The following is an 18,554-nucleotide window of genomic DNA, read 5'->3' as shown; positions in this document are numbered from 1 at the left end:
GTAAATATAACTGTGGGGAAGCTTTTTATTTATTTTTACTACTGGCCTGCAAGTATGTCTGTGTACTACATGTATGCCTGGTGCAGGTAGAAGCCAGAAGCATTAGATCCCCTGAAGTTGGCAGTACAGTTAGTTGTATATAGCTATTTGTATGTGGGGGATTGAACTCTGGTTCTCTGGAAGAGCAACCAGTGCTCTTAACCACTGAGCCTTGTCTCCCTTCCCTGGGAAAAATCTATAACAAAAACATTTAGCTTATTCAACATCCAACCATTCATATTAATGCTGGGTAAGATGGTACACACTCAGCACTCAGAAGTCAGATACTAAAGGATCACTGTGAGTCCCATTCCAGGACTGCCAGCACTGCATAAATCCTGTCTCAAAAAAAGTCATAAGGACAACATGTAATGATTTTACAATTTTGACAAAGATATTAAATTGTACTGTATATCACATAGATCATACTTCTGAGAAACCATGTAAAGATATACCGCACATAATCCTGAAGCGTTCTTCATTGGAGATTACATCCCCCTAAATGTATTTGAATTTGACAAGTCCTTTAGAAAATAGCGCTGAAAATGCAAAGATAAAAGAAAATGCATCATGAAAGGAAAGTCCTGTAATAAAATCTCATGATTCATTTACCTTCAAATTTTTCATACTAGAGTTAATCCTTGCAAATACCAAGAAGGAGACAAACTGTCAAGAGCTAAGCTGTGCATGTGACATAGTTGGAATGCTGACATACAGCTTAGAAATTCTCAAAGGCTAAGTATGTGGTCATGCATTCCTCTGATCCCAATGATCTGGACAGAGAGGCAGGTGTATCCATGTCAAGTTTAGGCCAGCCTTATAGACAGTACGAATTCCAATTCAGTCAGGATTACAAAGAGAAACCACAGTCTCAGAGATGGGAGACACAGAGTGCAATCTCTGTAGGCAAGCAGAGATTCCCTTTGAAGTACTGATGGGGAAGTATTTGCTCCAAACTCTAAAATTAAAAATTATAGCTGCCATTGCCAGTCATTACACCCTCACGGAATTAAAGGAGACTCTAGAATCTTCATCAGTCATGATGAAATGGTCATTGTCCCGTCTTACACAGTTGCTTGTTTTTAGTACTTTTTCAACAGTTATGGGTCTCTGCATTACCCACCTCCTACTGCAGGAGGAGGCTTTCTTCACCATGCTGGTCATTATAAATATGAATATTTAGATGGCATATTAATAACATGTTCATTAAGAAAAGATCAATAGCTTCTGTCCCTGGACCTATACTTCCAAAGCCTTTATTTTGCTGTTTGTTTTTTAACCATGGTACGAATTTCTAAGAAGCACGCCTCAAATCCATTCAAGAGAGAGAGTTTGCTTATGCCTATACACAAAATTGCCAGTATTAAACCAGTGCATACATCTTGGTTAGTACTTTGGTACTGTGGGATGCATAGTTCAGGGGTTAAATTAGAAACTCTAATTGAAATAGATGAGTTTCCAGTTGCATATAACATACCAAGTGTAAAGAACATGAAAGAAATAATATAACATAGACTACAGGTAGCAATGCCACTGAAGCAACTATATACAATGCAAGCCTAAAAACAACCTCAAGAACACCTCTATCAGAACTTCAAAGAACTAACAGCAAAGCAACTTAACATTTAATACTTCATGACATAAAAAAGCAATACTTCTTGTGAATATTTTGAATATATTCATTGGTGCTGAGGTTTGGTCTGTTGCTACATACTGTAATGCTAAATACTTGCCCTAAGGTCTCGTTGCCTCGAGGGACCAAGAGATACTCACATACACCAAATAATGTTATGTAACTTTGCTCCTTAATTTAAAACTGTTGGTTGAATAAAAATGGCAACAGCTTCAAGCTGGGCAGAAGGGAGGTAATCAGGTTTCAGTTCCCAGGCTTGGAGTCTGAGGCAGAGACCATGAGCAGAGAGGTAAAGAGAGAAGATGCCCTGGGGTAGATGAATAATGGCACAGTGGCCATGAGGGCTGGACCAGTTGGATAAGAGCAGCCAAGGAGAAACATGGCAAGTTATATCATGGAGTTATCGACAGGAAAGTAGACAAATTACCTTACAGGACTGATAACTGCCCAGCTCTACTGCTTTAAGGCTTATTATAAATATAAAGGATTTGTGTCTTTTATTTGGGAAGCAAATGATCTAAGGTGAGGTAGAAAACCCCAATTAATATTTAGCACAACATTTTGGGAAAATGACATGTGGGACAAACTCTCTTTAATGTAAATGATTGCAGATTCTTGGGTAAAAAGCATGTTATCCCCTTCAGATAAAAGTCATGAAGGCAGCTAGGAAGGCAGGGAGAAATGGTTCCTTACCAATATTGGGTTTTCCTTCAGCCATGTGGACAGGGTTCCCGACAAGGGTTAGAATGCATGCTGGTTTGCTGAGCATGATTCCAGGGCTTCATATCACAGGCCAGCTGCCACCACCACTGCACCCCCCGGAGCTGATAGCGTGTCACGTCACGTGGCAGAGCCTCTGGTCTACAAATGGCAGGCTTGATCTCCAACCCCCTCCAAGGCACTGCCTCTGAACCATAGCTTTTTAAGCTGGGGACTGATGTTAGCCTTGTGCTGGTGGTGTTGGGAGGTGTGGCACTAAATGCCCCTGCTGTGCAGTGAGTCTAGCAAACTCCTGTCATTCCCTCCTATAGCCAATAGTTACAGTGAGCCACCAATCTTCATAAAATGTGTGGCAACTCCTGACTCTTGATATTAGCTCATACTAAATTAACCGTAGCATATTAGAGCCAGAGTAGGCTCATCTCAGCGAATTCAAGGACAACCTGTCTTGCAAAAGCAATAGATAGATAGATAGATAGATAGATAGATAGATAGATAGATAGATAGATAGATTCCCATGAGATACTGGTGCTACTAAGCAATGAATTATGGACTGGTGTGGTCATTTAAACCATTGCCTTTGAAAACAGGTTTACATGGAGAAATCCTGTCTTGAATGAATGAATGAATGAATTACCTCAATCTTTCTGTTATTAGCTATTTCATACTCACATAAACATGTATATACACAGAATGTGTATGTGCATTTGTGTGCACACATCAAATGCTGCCAACTACACTCACTTCCTATCTCTCCACTATACTGGTCTACAGTTCCAACTGTCACTCTACTGTGTTCATATCTATTCATACTGCTTGTGATCCACTGAGATAAACCAGAGCCATTTATAAGGCTGTGGGTTTGGAGTTATGTGTTGGAGCCTGATTGCTCAGCACAGGATGACAACTAAAGCAGTGATTTCTCTAGAATCTATGAATCTATCTATCTAGCCAACATCTAAGAGGTAAAGTGCACCCTCGCTTTCTTAGACTGATTATGGTCTTGTGTGAGGCCAGGGCAGATAAAGACAGCTGCTGTTGATTATTGATTACAATAGTTGTAGGAGTCTAGAGAATGAAATGTCTTAGCCTTTCCTTCCTCTTTCCTTTCTTATTTCCTAACCACCTTTTCTTCTTCCTTGTTCCCAGAGCTAGAGATGGATGGTATAGCTGACTTTTTAAGACCTTACATCGAGGACAGCCAAGAGTCTCTACATTCATCACTCCATTAAAAAAGAAAGAGAAAAAGGAATAAAGGAAGAAATTCTCTGTTTTCTCTCAAAGCACCTTAAGTATGAGTCATAGACTCCTCTCTGAGTTAGTAAATGGACAAGATCACCATCTTGTGGTGAAAGCTGTACACCGCGGATGAATTCTGCCCTTGGCTGTTAGCAAAAAGCCTGATCTCTGACTTCTTTAGACACTTATTTCAAAACCCAAGTTCTTTAAATGTCTCTCCCCAAGTCAAAATTTCAGGATTTTGGCTTCTCATGTTTGTATGTTGGAATGGGACAGCCTGTTGTTGTTTGGTATGAAGTATGTAGCCCAGAGGCTGGTTGTCAAATCGAGGTGTTAGGCTATCTTGGATCTGAAGGGTTCAGAACTCACTCTGTGTGTCAAATACTGGGTGCAGCGTCCTAACAGATCCACTTCTGGTCTAGGCTGGCAGCAAGCATGTGGAGCGGCTGTGCAGCCTGACATCTTAAGCTGTGTGGAAGGCAGCTTGACATAGAATGGGACGGACTGGTCTCCGCAGGGCGGAGCCACTCACCCGGAAACAGTGTATGTGAAAATGTTGGACGTTTGTTAAGAGGGGTGTGGGGTGTAGAAAAGTGTTCAGAGTGGGAGGAGTTAGAGGAGTGACGTGAACGGAAGCTGGGAAGCGGCTGAGTGAGGCCTGGCTAGTTGTACTGAGAGCCAAAGCCAGAACTGTCAACGACCTGTTCATGTCCAGAACTCGCAGGCCTGCACCGTGGGGGAATCGCGTGGTGCAGACCCTGGATCAGAACAGACGGTGAACTTCCGGGAAGGTAAAACTCTGGGCAGCCACGGGTGCCGCGCGGGGCATCCTGGGGTAGTCAGTAGCGCAGCGACTGGAACCGCCTCCTTACAGCCTTGGATCCTCCCAGGTCGTAGAAGCGCGGGCAGGGAACCCGGTGGGAAGGGACCAAGCTCAGTTCTGTTCATAAGGAGACTGGCTCTGAAATCCTGCTGTGGATTTCTTCCCTTGTCAACAAATTTTAGCTCATATGAACTGAAATAATCCTGATTTGTTTTTGTTTGTTTGTTTTTTTGCTTTTTGTTCATTTGATTGCTAAAATATTCTTAGAATACTCTAGGAGAATATTCGAATTTATCTTTTGATGTTTGCAAACCATTTCGCTTTGTTTAGGTGAAAAGGACAAAGCTCTTGGAATTTACATTCATCCTCGCTAACTCCCTTGTTATTCCCACAGACATTCTTGGTGACTTGGCACCCCAGGAGAGCCGAAAGTAGATTTTTTTACGAGTTTCTTAGATATGATTTTAAACATTAACATTTAAAAATAAAATCTTTATCCACCTTTAGTTTTCATCTGAGACATTCACTATGTAATGTAAATACAGCATTCTGATGTAAATATGCCAGGCTTGCTGGCACACACTTTTAAACCCAGCATGGGGGAGGGAGGGCAGAGGCAGGCAGATCACTGAGTTGGAGACCAGCCTGGTATGCACAGTGAGGTGAGGATAGCTAGCGCTACATGATGAGCTTTTGTCTCAACAACAACGACAACAACAACAACAACAACAACAACAACAGGACAGACAGAAAGAAAAGAGAAACATGTTTTTGTGATGAGTTCCTAGAGCCTCGAAATGCACAGTATGCAATTTAAGGGTATAGGTCACAGTATTTTCACAGTTAGGGCATTATAAACCAGATGGTATTGGCACACGCCTTTAATCCCCACATTTGGGATTGAAGGTGTGTACCAGGACAACGATTCAAACTGCTGCTTTATATTTTGTGGTCAGTTCACAGCCACTGGTGTGACTGTGGACATCTCCCAGAAGGACAGGCAATGTGGGAAGGCTTTGTACAGAGACAGGATGCCCCACAATTACAGGACTCTGGTTTGTGTGGGTGAAAAGAGTTTGCTTCCAGCTTCCCTTGTCCACCTCAGGAAGAGGCGAGTTACTCAGCAAGTGTGAGTTCTCTGAGAGTGTAACGCTTCCATCCTTTTTATAGTCCATAATAAATTCAGAATCTCACTAATGAATAATATTCTCATCCCAATTATTCAGTTCCATTTGTGCCCCTAAGACTTGACTGAGCTGTGATTAGAAGTGAGGTGCACCTACCCAAAGACTATACATGGACTGACCCTGGGCTCCAACCTCATAGGTAGCAATGAATAGTCTAGTAAGAGCACCAGTGGAAGGGGAAGCCCTTGGTCCTGCCAAGATTGAACCCCCAGTGAAGGTGATTGTTGGGGGGAGGGTGGTAATGAAGGGAGGATGGGGAGGGGAACACCCCTATAGAAGGGGAGGGGAGGGGTTAGGGGGATGTTGGCCCGGAAACCGGGAAAGGGAATAATGATCGAAATGTAAATAAGAAATACTCAAGTTAATAAAGAAAAAAAAAAGGAAAAACAAAAACAACAACAACAAAACATAGACCTGAAAAAAAAAAAAAAGTGAGGTGCACGTTACATTAACTGCAAATGCCTTTAAATATTTTCAGTATTCTGACACTGCATGAGAATTGGGGGATCCCGAGCACAGTGCAGTTGCCCGGTCCCGCAGGGCAGTTGACAGGGCCTGGGGACCACCTAGGAGAGAATGGGGGACAAGAGACGCAAAGAACGGACAGCAAGACAGGAGGTCTGATCAAGCTGACAATTTTTAATTTTTCTCAGGCAGAAGTTATACTGGTAGAAGCAGGATGTGGGGTGGGGTTAGATAACCGCAAATGAATGCGCTGGGCTCAATGACCAGGATGTTGGCTGGGTAAATCGGTGGGCAGGAGGAACAGTACAGGGAGGGTTGCTAAGTGACCTAACCACCAGCGCTAAGCGACCCAACGACAAGATTTAGATCTATCTTTTTAATTCAAGCAGAACTGCAGGTGCAGGCTTAAGTATGGTTGCTTTGATCTAACATGAGACTGAAGTATGGTTGCTTTTAATCTAACATGAGACTGCTCCTAGCACAGTACTGTGCTAGAAATGCATGTGTTTGCTGAAGAATCTCTTTCTCATGTGCAGAGCTCACTGATCACCCAGACCTGCCCACCCGTGGAGCAGAACAGCTCCCTAGAAGACCAAAGACAGTAGCTAAGGATCAAGGTATGTTGCCCGATTGATGAAGGGATGGCAAGGGGTTCAAGTGAATGTGGAAGTGGGACATGAAGTCAGTTTTGCCACATTCTGTTTCACTAGGAATAGTTCTGGAGACTTCCGCTGAGAAAAAATCTCCTCAGGATTGTCTTACAATTCTTTCTACCCAAGAATTGATACTAGGAGGCAAATAAAATTTATTTGACTATGCATATGAATGATGCTATCCTAATTCCATGCACATCACTGGTCAGGTCTACATACCAATATTAAATGGTTTTCATTTCAGTGATTTTCATGTATTATAAAGTGGTGAAAATTAATACATCTAGGTTTATTTATTTATTATTTTCAGAATTTTTGAGTTTTTGGTATTCTAACACATTCTCTACTTTTTTTATTGTTAAATTTCTCCATTCCTAAAAATAATGCCAACAGACTTTTAATAAGAATCAGAAGCTCTATTTGTAGACCTATCCTGTCTTCCCTTTGACAACTCCTATTGTCTGTTGCCTTGACAATTCCAAGTGGTTTCCATTGCTGTGATTGTAATAAACTGTGAGATCAGCTCTAGATGTGATCCTCTTAGCGTTTTCTAGCTCTGCGCTGTTCCTTGATACTTTCAGGATTGCTTTCAGTAAAATAAACACATGGGATGTAATAGGAATAGCTTGGAGTCTTAGAGAAGACAAACCTCCTTCTAGGTTGACTTCTCATGTTTGAGAAGCACATGAGGCAAGGCACTAGTTTTCACATGTTTTGTGTATTCTGCTATAAATGTCTGCACTCTGGGTTTTGTGACAAGCTCCCATGTTGATCAAGGACTTTCTAGCAAATGGACCATTATACCATTTGGGAAAAGTCTTTATTTTGTATTTTAATACTTTTGTCTTGATTTTTTTTGTCACTCGTGTGATTATGATCATTGATCTTTACTGCTTTCCAGATGCATGACATTGAAAGGAAATTCCTTCTTTCTCAGTATTTTGTATCTTTGGATACAAGTAAATATTTTGTAGAAAATATATCTTTTAATCTGCTGTCATTTTTTGAATGTTGCTACCTATTTACATGTTTAGCTTAAGTAATATTATCTATTTACGTTTCAAGAAGAAGCTATCTAGTCTGCAGCCAGTATTTGTGTTATTTGGTGACATTCATTGGCAGGTTCTTGGATCTGCTGCTCTTGCATTGTGCTCAAGCATTGCAACACTTTCCTTGGGTTGTTCTGTACCCAAGGAATTTGTGCATTAGTACAAATTCTAGGCTTTTCTTCACTGTTTCTGTGAAATGTATCGTGGGAAGTTTAAGTGTCATAATAAAGATTGAACTGCCACATAAACCAATTCCAGAGATCCTGCAAATTTTCCAGTATTATGTCCCATTTTGTCTGAGTGAAACATCTTTCCATGTTTTTGTTAGATTCTTCAGTTCCTTTAGCAAATCATAGTTTTCATTGTACAGACATTTCATAAGCTTAGATAGTTCACTGAGGGATTTTAAATTTTGTTTTCCCTCTCGCCCTCTCTCCCTCCTTCCTTTCCTTTTCCTTCTTCCTCCTTTTAATCTCTTCATCCTCATCCTTCTTCCATTCTTTGTATATTTGTTTTTACTAATTATTAATATTTAGTTTTTTTAAAGGTCTCTAAAAGAGTAACATTTGCTCGGAACCATCAAACCATTTCCCTAGACCCCTATTAAGTTTCATTTATGTGAGTAGCAATTATAGAAAATGATATATAGCTATTTTGATCGATTTTATTTTTTTGGTTTGTATAATCAAAAAGCTTGACTTTACATAGGCATTTGCTATTTTTAATAAGTTTTTCTTTTATTGTTCTTTTTTTTTAATAGTCTTAAATATAACATTACTACTTACTCTCAATTTGTGTATTTTCAGGAATGAACCCTTGGAAAACCATATGGTATACTGTCCTCTGGGGACTATTTCTCCAGCTCTCAGAATTCATTAGTGCTTGACTAAGGCTGACGTCTAGTGAGCTTTATCCCTTCCACAGTAGCATGTCTCTTGGTTTTATCCTTGTTCTGTTCATGTTCTGGTAGCTAAATTTGTATGGTTTTATACAAGTAGCTTCTCTGACATTTCAAGGAGACAAAATGTCACAGCAAACCTCTATTCTTCTGTCTCTTACAATATCCCCCCTCTTGCTCAGTGATGCCTGAGCCTGGTGCAGGAGTTGTGTTACTTTATGTGTCAATTGGGACCGAGCATCACAGCTCTGCATTTTGACTGATAGTAATTTTTTGTAATGTTCTTCATGTATTGCTAAAAGAACTTTTCTTAATGAGAGTGAGGATTACATTTAGTAGTGTGCAGTAAGATAAATATTTAGAATGCTGTTTGGGATTGTGCTGATTTAGTAAAGCATTTTTGTATGTTCTCCTCCAAGATCCATGACATGACATAATTAGCCTTGGGAAATGTGGCTAGGATTCCAGTACCTGGTGTGATTTCTCTCTTGTTGAGGTCTTAATTCCAATTAGAAGCTGTTGGTTGCCACCGAGGTATGTGGGCCATTCTTGAACCCTTGGAGTTATTGTGCAGTGCAGATCATTGTTGTGCTTCATAGGTGCCGTAGCTGGATAGGAGGCTTGGTTGCTCCCTCCTTTGGAAGCTTGCATGTTGCTTTCTTATACCATGAAAGCCAGTCCCCAGGTAGGATGCCTTAAGATTCAGTCTATCTTAAGGTTCTCTGTCTGAAGTGCATGTCATCTTCAACAATAGGGAATCACCTTTTGCCTCTTGGAAGCATCCATGAGTAACAGCAATAGTCCATAATGTATTGGCACTCTCTTGGACAGAGACCAACAACTTCAAAGCAAGTTTTTCGTGCATGGTATTGGTTTTGTTAGAAAATCTATGGCCCTTATGAGGAGCATTATCAGTCCAGATGATAAATTTTCATTTATACTCTAAATATATATGTGTCCACAGACGTGTATTATTGGTGGGTGGATAATAGTATGATTCTTTATGACTTTTTAGATATCTTTACTTTTTTTTTTTTATTGTCCTTCTGGGTTGTGATGGTTTATATGTAGTTGAAACAGGGAGTGGCACTTTTTGGAAGTGTGGCCTTGTTAGAATAGGTTTGACCTTATTGGAGTAGGTGTGCCCCTGGGGGCTTGGGCTTTAAAACCTTCATCCTAGCTGCCTAGAAGCCATTCCTCTCCTAGCTGCCTTCAGATGAAGAGTAGAACTCTTAGCTCCTCCTGTACCATGCCTGCCTGGACACTGGGACAGTACTCTCAGCTTGATTATAATGGACTGAACCTCTGAATGTATAAGCCAGCCCTAATTAAATGTTGTCCTTTTAAGACTTGCATTGGTCATGGTGTCTGTTCACAGCAGTAAAACCCTTAACTAAAACAGAAGTCCTATCTGTCTCTTCTCCATAGTTAAATCTGTTCCACCGTTATTTTATTTTCCCTTTTTGATTATTTGTTCCCTATTACTCCCCTCTAATTTTCCCTCCATATTCCCATCATGATCTGTTTTTACTTTTCTGGTTACTGCAGGTACTTCAGATTGTGAACTCACATCAGATGTTTTGGAGCTAGGAACTTCCTATGAGAGAGAACATACAATGCCTGTCTTTCTGGGTCTGGGTTACTCCACTCACTATGATTTTTTATAAGTCCATCTATTTACCTGCAGGACTTTAATTTTCTTTACAGCTCAATAATATTCCATAGTGTATATGCACCACATTTTCACTATCCATTTGGCCATCGAAGGCCATTTACGTTGTTTCCCTTTTTGAAGCTGTTATGAGTAGAGCAACAATGACCATGGGGTGAGCATGTCATCTGTGGAGTAAGACATTGATTCCTTTGAGCATATGCAAAGGAGTAGAAGTACTATGTCTCATGCTAGATTTATTTAACTTAGGATTTGTTTATTTAACTGAAGATTCTCCATATTGATACTCACAGTGGCTACATTTTTTGTTCATGGGTTTTATTCCCAATGCTTTTGTTATTTATGTTATTGTTGTCTGGATTATTGGTACTTTTCTTTTTCTTTCTCTATGAGAATCAATATTCTTCTGTCTTGCTCATGGATGATTGCTTTCTAGTTTTCCTGTATTTTTCTCTTTTCCACATAAAATTTATTATTCCCATGTTTTCATGGCTATTTATCTATTTCTTTTGTGCATATTTTCGGGTAATTTATTATGTACTGGGTTGCTTTAGTGAAATGAATTGTGTTAATTTAGATTATCTTAATATGCACTTATATCTCGCCATCAGTTAAAAGAGACTTTTTTTCTGCATGCAACAATATGATTGACAGTAACTTTCGCTCCAAGCTTCAGATATGGTCCCATGTTGTTCTACTTTGGGGATCATTGACAAGACACCTTGTAGTATTCTGCTGTTTGAATCTTTTTATGTGGTTTGACACTATTCTTTAATACATTTCAGTATTGATTTCTGCTTTTTCTTTTTGATCCTTTGATGTGAAAGGGCAGCAGGTCATCTACTCATTGCTCCTGAAAGACAAACCCAAAGAAGAGAAACAGAAAGAAATGGCTGATTCTCCCGTAAGCATGTCCCAGGTCAGTGATCATGTTCACTTCTTTTCTAGAAATGTCGTATTTTCAGGTATTGCAAGCCTTTAATTTTCTGCTTTTGATAATTTTTTTATTATAAAACACCTTGGAAACACACAAACAAAATCAACACTGAAACCAACCAGACCCAATGTCTGTACAACTAAATGAACTTTTACATGGTTAAATTAGTCACTGGGAACAAAAACTCTGAAGACTCATTTGATTTAATAGTTTCAATATCTGATATATTTTGATGTACTTATCCACCACCAAAAAACAAAACAAAACAAAGAAAACCATGTGACATTACAAAAGATATGTGAATTAGAACTAGAAAAGCATTAGTGTTATCTTTTTTTCATAACTGGTGGTCATTACCTGCGTTCAGTCCTGTCTCAAACCCTGATTTTTAAACTTAATTGTTCTCTTTTCTCCAAGTTCTTTTGTGCCCACATGTACATGGTTTCCATAAGCAAATATTACTGTGTAGATTCTACATATGAGGAAAGATATGGTTTCTTCTTTTGGAAAGTGTATGACCTCACTCAATAGTACACATTCTAAGTTCAGTTATTTTCCTACAAATTATTATTACATTTTTCTCTTCACCTGAATAGATTTCCATTTTATATGAGTAACATTTTTATTATGCATTCATGTGGTGATAGACAGTCAGGTTGGTTATAGTTCTTTGCAATGGCGAAGAAAGCACCATTAAACATTGGGTGTAACTATATCTAGAGTGGAGTATAGAGTTCTCTAGGTATATTCCCAGGAATGAAATTTCAGAGCCATTAATTTTATCTTTATTTTTTGAATACTCTTCAAAATGATTTCTGTTTCAGTGCATTAATGTGTACCCCTCTTTCTTTTACACACACACACACACACTCACACACTAATAGTGAAAAAGGCTTCCTTTCTCTCTACATCCTCTCTAACTTGTGAGTGGAGTTGATTACAGCCATTCTGCTGGTCATGAGACAGTATTTTAAAGTTCTTTTAGTTTGTATTTCTCTGATAGCATTTTAGGAATCCTGGACACTTTTTGCCGTATGTATTGACCGACCATTTGGCTTTCTGTCTTCTCAAGGTGTCTATTCACATCCTTTGCCCATTATTGATTGGCAGTTTTGGTATTTAATTTCTGTAATTCTTCGTAAATTACAGATATGAGTGTCACTAGTATAGATTTTCTCCCCTTCTGTGGGTGTCTGTGTACCCTGCTGACTGTTCCCTTTGATGGACAGAAACTGTTCATACACACACACACACACACACACACACACACACACACACACACACATGTCTTCTCATCAGTTTACTTGGGGTTAGTTAGTTCCTGTGCTTCTGTATAAGGCCCAAGTACAGACAGGATTAATTCAGTATCAGGAGTCTAGCATAATCATCAGGTATAGCATTTTAAAGCACATGTCCTCATCATGAATTATCATTCTGACACATGTACACTGTGATCCTGAGGGACATAAAGTGTCCATAACAGATAGATAATCATGTCCAGGCCTCAACTGTGTGTTCTGTTTTATGGACATGATTGTGGGACTATTGTATTATCCTGTTTTTACAGAGGTAAAGCATTCATTATAGAGTGAGTATCACTCTATAGAATGAGAAATCATTTCTTTGAGAAATGGTCTTCACTCATCTACATACCTTCTCCTTGTTTCCAGAAAAGCACTATGCCAAGCATCACATGATCACCCTGTGAATTTTTGTTTCAGTGTCTGTTGACATTTGGGGATGTGGCTGTTGACTTCCCTCAAGAGGAGTGGGAATGCCTGGACTCTGCTCAGAGGGCTTTGTACATTGATGTGATGTTGGAGAATTACAGCAACCTGGTGTCCGTTGGTGAGAATATTTTGCTTGTAAAACTTCCACCTCTTCTTTCTATATATTGATTTTATGGTACTAAACTCTGTTAAGCTGTTTGGAACCAACATGAGACAAGGGAAAGTTTAATAGTAGAAGGGAACTTTTTGATGGTATATGATTTATTCATTCCATTTTTCATTCTAGAGGTATCATGCACCCTTCATTTGGTTTCCAGAATGAATTCAGAAACATAGTATCATATAATATTTAACCCATGTCTACAGCTCAGTGTCTATCATTGTAATTACATGGTTTTAATTGTGAGAAAAAAATTCAACTAAGTGAATTAAAAATTCTCCCTTAATGTGCTGAAGATCCTGACAGGAAATAGCAAAGGGGAATCCATTCCTAGATTCTTCTACTTTGTGTTCTCTTCAAGTACTGCTCAGAGTACTATGTTAGTACTAGTACTATGCCTGTATTCTTCCTTAAAATTTCTAGCATGGGTCATGGGCTATTCATAGAACACTTGGACTATTGTAAGGTAGGCCTGGTTACCTTTCTGGAAAAAATTAGATTGCACTGGAATGTGGAGAGGAGAGATGAGCTACAAATAGGGTGAGCTAGTGAGGCAGCAGGCAAGATTGAAGGATTAAAGGGAAAGGGAAAGCAAGAACTGAAAATACTTTGCTATATTCAATTCCACTTGAAATCATTACCAATCATTTAGCCTAGCATTGTCCTGACCCCAGAATGCATCCTACCTGTTGTAACTGGTAGAAGACATGGATCCCTGGGGTTCTCTGACAAACCACTCTAGGCTACTTAATACTATTTTATATGACCTATACCTGGGTGACTGCTCAACCCACGTGGTACTTTGTTTTCTTTCTTTGAGATAAGACCTCTCTATCCCAACTTGGTCTTGACTTCTTTATGTGTCCCAGGCTGGCCACAAACACTCAAATCTCCCAATTCAGCTTCCCAAGGACGGGGGCTCTAGGTATGCATTACCAGGCTTTGTTCTAACAAATGATATTATTGTTGACCTTTAAATTTTTATTTCAATAAAAATATTAAAATGAAAAAAGAAGATGCTGTGCCTTACTACACCTGAATTATGGTGAGGTAATACTAGTATAAAATGCAGTTATACTAGTATAATTTAACTTTGCTGACCATGCGATTGGAATAATTTTTCAAATTATATGTCTAATGTGAGTCTATGAAGTAGGATTATTTTGTAATTGCCTTGCTTGCTTGTATGTCTTCATGTGATGTGAATCATTTTCATTCCAGCGGAGGATACACAGACATCCTTCAGGAAAAATGATCTTACAAGTTAGTGCAGATTAGGCTTGAGAATGACCATATAAGGAAGTTAGGAAACACAGCAGTGTGTGGAGCTCAGAGAATGGAGGAAAGAAATATGCAATAGCTCTTCACTGCTTGCCCTGCTTTAAATAATCTAAGATCCTCTGATATTTGTCAAAATGATTACTTTGCTTCTGTTGCTTTGGAGAAATCTAGTTTGTCTTTCAGAGACAAAAAAAAAGACCCTTTGCTGGGTGTGGTGGTACATGACTTTAATCCCAGTACTTGGGAGGCAGAGGCAAGTGGATCTCTATGAATTTGAGGTCAGCCTGGTCTACAAAGTCAGTCCAGGACAGCCAGGGACAGTTCACAGAGGAAACCCTGCCAAAGGAAAAAATAATGTTTGATGCTTTTAAGTAAGCCATTCATATTACACAGACTTGGGTCTGCTGAATAACAGCTTTTCATTGCTCTACTAAATGTATTCACAAATTCTGTGAACCTGGAATTGGATTAAACTCTTCCTCATCAATTTCTGACATAAAGAATTTAAAAATAGAGACATGTATTCTAAATATAACCAGTGAGCTCCATCCCAAAATTAATTATTGATTCCTCGAATATTTGATCCATCTTGAGCCATTAGACTTTTTCATAAAGATCAAATAGCTATTATAAATCACAGACCCTTGAAGGCTGACACACTGTGTTTGTGGGTATATATAAAATTACAGTAAAAGAAAAACATCTGCTGGTTGACTTATTTTAAGGAAGAATCTTTAGGAAGGCGGTCATTTTTAAAGTGTTTGATCATGAAACAAGCCCTATTAATCTGACTTTTATTCATTTTTCAGAGAACTACTGCATATGTGATACTGTCCATCAACATGTGAAGACTAAAAAGGACTCTTGTCAGCGTAAAGAGCTTAGTGAAATGCTTCATGATTCCCCACATTGTGCACTTTATAAAAGAGGTGAGACTGCAGAAACCTCTAATAACTACAGATGCTGTAAGGACAGGGATGCCTCTGTTGACTCATCAGAGCCAGATCAACATAAAAGCACACACACTGGAGAAGAACCTTGCAAATCTGAAGACTGTGAGAGATCTTTAAATGTGTGTTCCAGCATTATTCAAGATGATAGACTCTACACCGCAAATAAAAAGCACAGAGAGGAAGAATATAATGACTATTTCAACTGTACATATAATCTCATGCAACAGTCAATCTACCTTGAAGAGAAACCACACAAGTGTGGAAAATGTGGTAAATGCTTCAGTACCTCCTCAAGGCTCATTAAACACCAGAGAATTCATACTGGAAAGAAGCCTTACAAGTGTACCATTTGTGATAAATCCTATAACCAGTGTGCAAATCTTAAAATACATCAAAGACTTCATACTGGGGAGAAACCTTACAAATGCAAAGAATGTGGAAAATCATTTCGTCAAACCTCTGTACTTAAAAGCCATCAGAAAATGCATACTGGAGAGAAGCCTTACAAATGTAAGCAATGTGACAAATCCTTTGCCCATTCTTCCAGTTTTAGGACACATCAGAAAATCCATACTTCTGAGGAACATTGTAGTTGTCCAGAATGTGGCAGGGAGTTTCATCAGCTTTCACACTTTAGAAAACATTACAGACTCCATACTGGAGAGAAGCCTTACAAGTGCAATGAGTGTGGCAGATCCTTTACCCACTATGCATCATTAAGGTGGCATCAGAAAACTCATTCTCCAGAGATATATTATGAATGCAAAGAATGTGGTAAGTCCTTCATTGAATTATCACATCTTAAAAGGCATTACAGAATCCATACTGGTGAAAAGCCTTACAAATGTGAGGTATGTGACAAATCCTTTACTGTAAATTCAACTCTTAAGACTCACCAGAAAATTCATACTGGAGAGAAACCTTACAAATGTAGGGAATGTGACAAATCCTTTACTCATAACTCACATCTTCGAAGACATCAGAGTGTTCATACTGGAGAGAGACCTTACAAATGTAAGGACTGTGACAAATCTTTTACTGAGTGTTCAACTCTTAGAGAACATCAGAAAATTCATACTGGAGAAAAAACTTACAAATGTGGAGAATGTAACAAATCTTTTAGCCAGCATTCATATCTCAGAAGTCATCTCAGAGTTCATACTGGAGAGAGACCTTACGTATGTAAGGAATGTGGCAAATCTTTTTCTACATGCTCGACTCTTAGGACACATCAGAAAATTCATACTGGAGAGAAACCTTACAAATGTAGGGAATGTAACAAATCATTTACTCAGGACTCACATCTTAGAACACATCACAGAGTTCATACTGGAGAGAGACCTTACAGTTGTAAGGAATGTGACAGATCTTTTACTCGGTGCTCATATCTTAGAGCACATCAGAAAATTCATACTGGAGAAAAACCTTACAAATGCAAAGACTGTGACATATCCTTTCTCCGGATTTCTAGTCTTAGAATACATCAGGAAATTCATACTGGAGAGAAACCTTACAAATGCAAAGACTGTGACATATCATTTAACCAGATTTCAAATCTCAAAAGACATCAGAAACTTCATACTGGTGAAAAACCTTACAAATGTATGGAATGTGACAAGTCCTTTACTCAGAACTCAAACCTTAGAGCACATCAGAGAGTTCATACTGGAGAGAAACCCTACAAATGCAAAGACTGTGACAAATCTTTTACTAGGTGCTCCTACCTTAGAGCACATCAGAAAATTCATACTGGAGACAAACCTTACAAATGTAAAGACTGTGACAAATCCTTTATCCACCTTTCAAATCTTAGAAGACATCAGAAAGTTCATACTGCAGAGAAACATACCAATGTAAATCAATTGATAATGTGACATAGCATTTATCCAATATTTTCTCAGCTTACAAATCCTAACATTATACTTTATACATGAGGATGAGAAACTTGTGAATGTTTTTAATGAAGTTTTAAATCTTAGAAAGGATGAGAGTTTTAGTTAAAATTTTGCAAATGTTGTGTGAAAAGTTCCCCCTCCCCCTCCCTCTTCCTCTGTGTGAGTTTGTATGTGAGGGTATAGTTTCTTTTGTGCTTGTATCACTGCACTACATGTATTCATAGTGCCCATGGAGGCCAGAAGCTGGCAAGAAATCCCCTGAAGCTGGAGTTATAGACAGTTGTGTCTATGTGTCTACTGGGAATTGATCCCCAATCCTCTAAAAGAGAAGCCTTTGCTTTTAACTACTAAGCTATCTCTCTACTCCTTAGGAAGAGTCACAATTAAAACATCTTGTTCATAATCCAAAAAGATTCATAATGAGATTTTAATTCCATGCAAGTTTGTGCACACCATTTAGTCCCAGCACTCAGTTAACAAAAGCAAGAAGATATCTGTGAATTCAAGGGTGTCCTGATAATTCAAGGACAGGCAGAACTACATAAATCCTGTCTCAAAATATAATAATGACAAAATGTAATAACATTAAAAATGTGACAAAGACCTCTAATTGTGCTGTATATCACCAAGTTCATCTTTCTGAGAAACCGTATAAAGCTATACTATATGTAGTGTCCATGTCTTGCTCTTCATTGGGAATTACATCCCCCAGAATGCATTGAATTTGACAAAGCTTTACCTAGTGCTGAAATTGCTGACATGAAATTCATCATACAGAAAGCACACATACACACATACACAAACACACACACACACAACTCAAATAAAGTCTCATCTTTTCATTCATCTTCAAAATCTTTATACTAGAGTCAAACCTTACAAACAGCAAGGTAAGAAACTATAAAGAGATATATAAGCTGTGCACGCAACATCATGGGCATGCTTATACACAAGTCCCAAATTAGCATGGGTTCTGGGCCTGATGGTGCAGGCCTTTACTCCCAGCACCCTGCAGGCATAAGCAAATGGATATCTGAGTTCAAGATCAGCTGTCTCAAGAAAAATCTCTGAAGGCACACAAATTCATTTTACATGACTAAAGAAAAATTTGGAAGTATTAACAAATGTTGTAAATTAAAGTCATATAACTGCCATTAACAGCCAGTTCACTGTCAAAGAGGTAAAAGTGACTCAGGGACCCTCATCAAACATTATGAACT

At 38.8% G+C, this 18,554-nt stretch overlaps 1 protein-coding gene across 1 annotated transcript; it reads left to right on the top strand.

Moving 5' to 3' along the window:
- Positions 1–4,303: 4,303 nt before the first annotated feature.
- LOC116912401 (zinc finger protein 54-like) lies at positions 4,304–18,002 on the top strand. The gene is made up of 5 exons (XM_032916459.1): positions 4,304–4,422; positions 6,643–6,723; positions 11,206–11,297; positions 13,037–13,163; positions 15,296–18,002. The coding sequence occupies exons 3-5, from the start codon at positions 11,268–11,270 to the stop codon at positions 17,311–17,313; spliced, it is 2,175 nt and encodes a 724-aa protein (XP_032772350.1). The 5' UTR covers positions 4,304–4,422; positions 6,643–6,723; positions 11,206–11,267; the 3' UTR covers positions 17,314–18,002.
- Positions 18,003–18,554: the final 552 nt, after the last annotated feature.

This window comes from Rattus rattus, chromosome 11 (assembly GCF_011064425.1).
Source record: "Rattus rattus isolate New Zealand chromosome 11, Rrattus_CSIRO_v1, whole genome shotgun sequence".
NCBI classification, from domain to species: Eukaryota; Metazoa; Chordata; class Mammalia; order Rodentia; family Muridae; genus Rattus; species Rattus rattus.
This window is presented reverse-complemented; position numbering and strand designations above follow the sequence as displayed.

Coding starts and splice junctions, on each gene's coding strand:
- LOC116912401 (XM_032916459.1), top strand. CDS start 11,268: ATGGCTGATTCTCCCGTAAGCATGTCCCAG. Junction 11,298..13,036: donor CTCCCGTAAGCATGTCCCAG/GTCAGTGATCAT, acceptor TTTTTGTTTCAG/TGTCTGTTGACATTTGGGGA. Junction 13,164..15,295: donor CAGCAACCTGGTGTCCGTTG/GTGAGAATATTT, acceptor TTCATTTTTCAG/AGAACTACTGCATATGTGAT.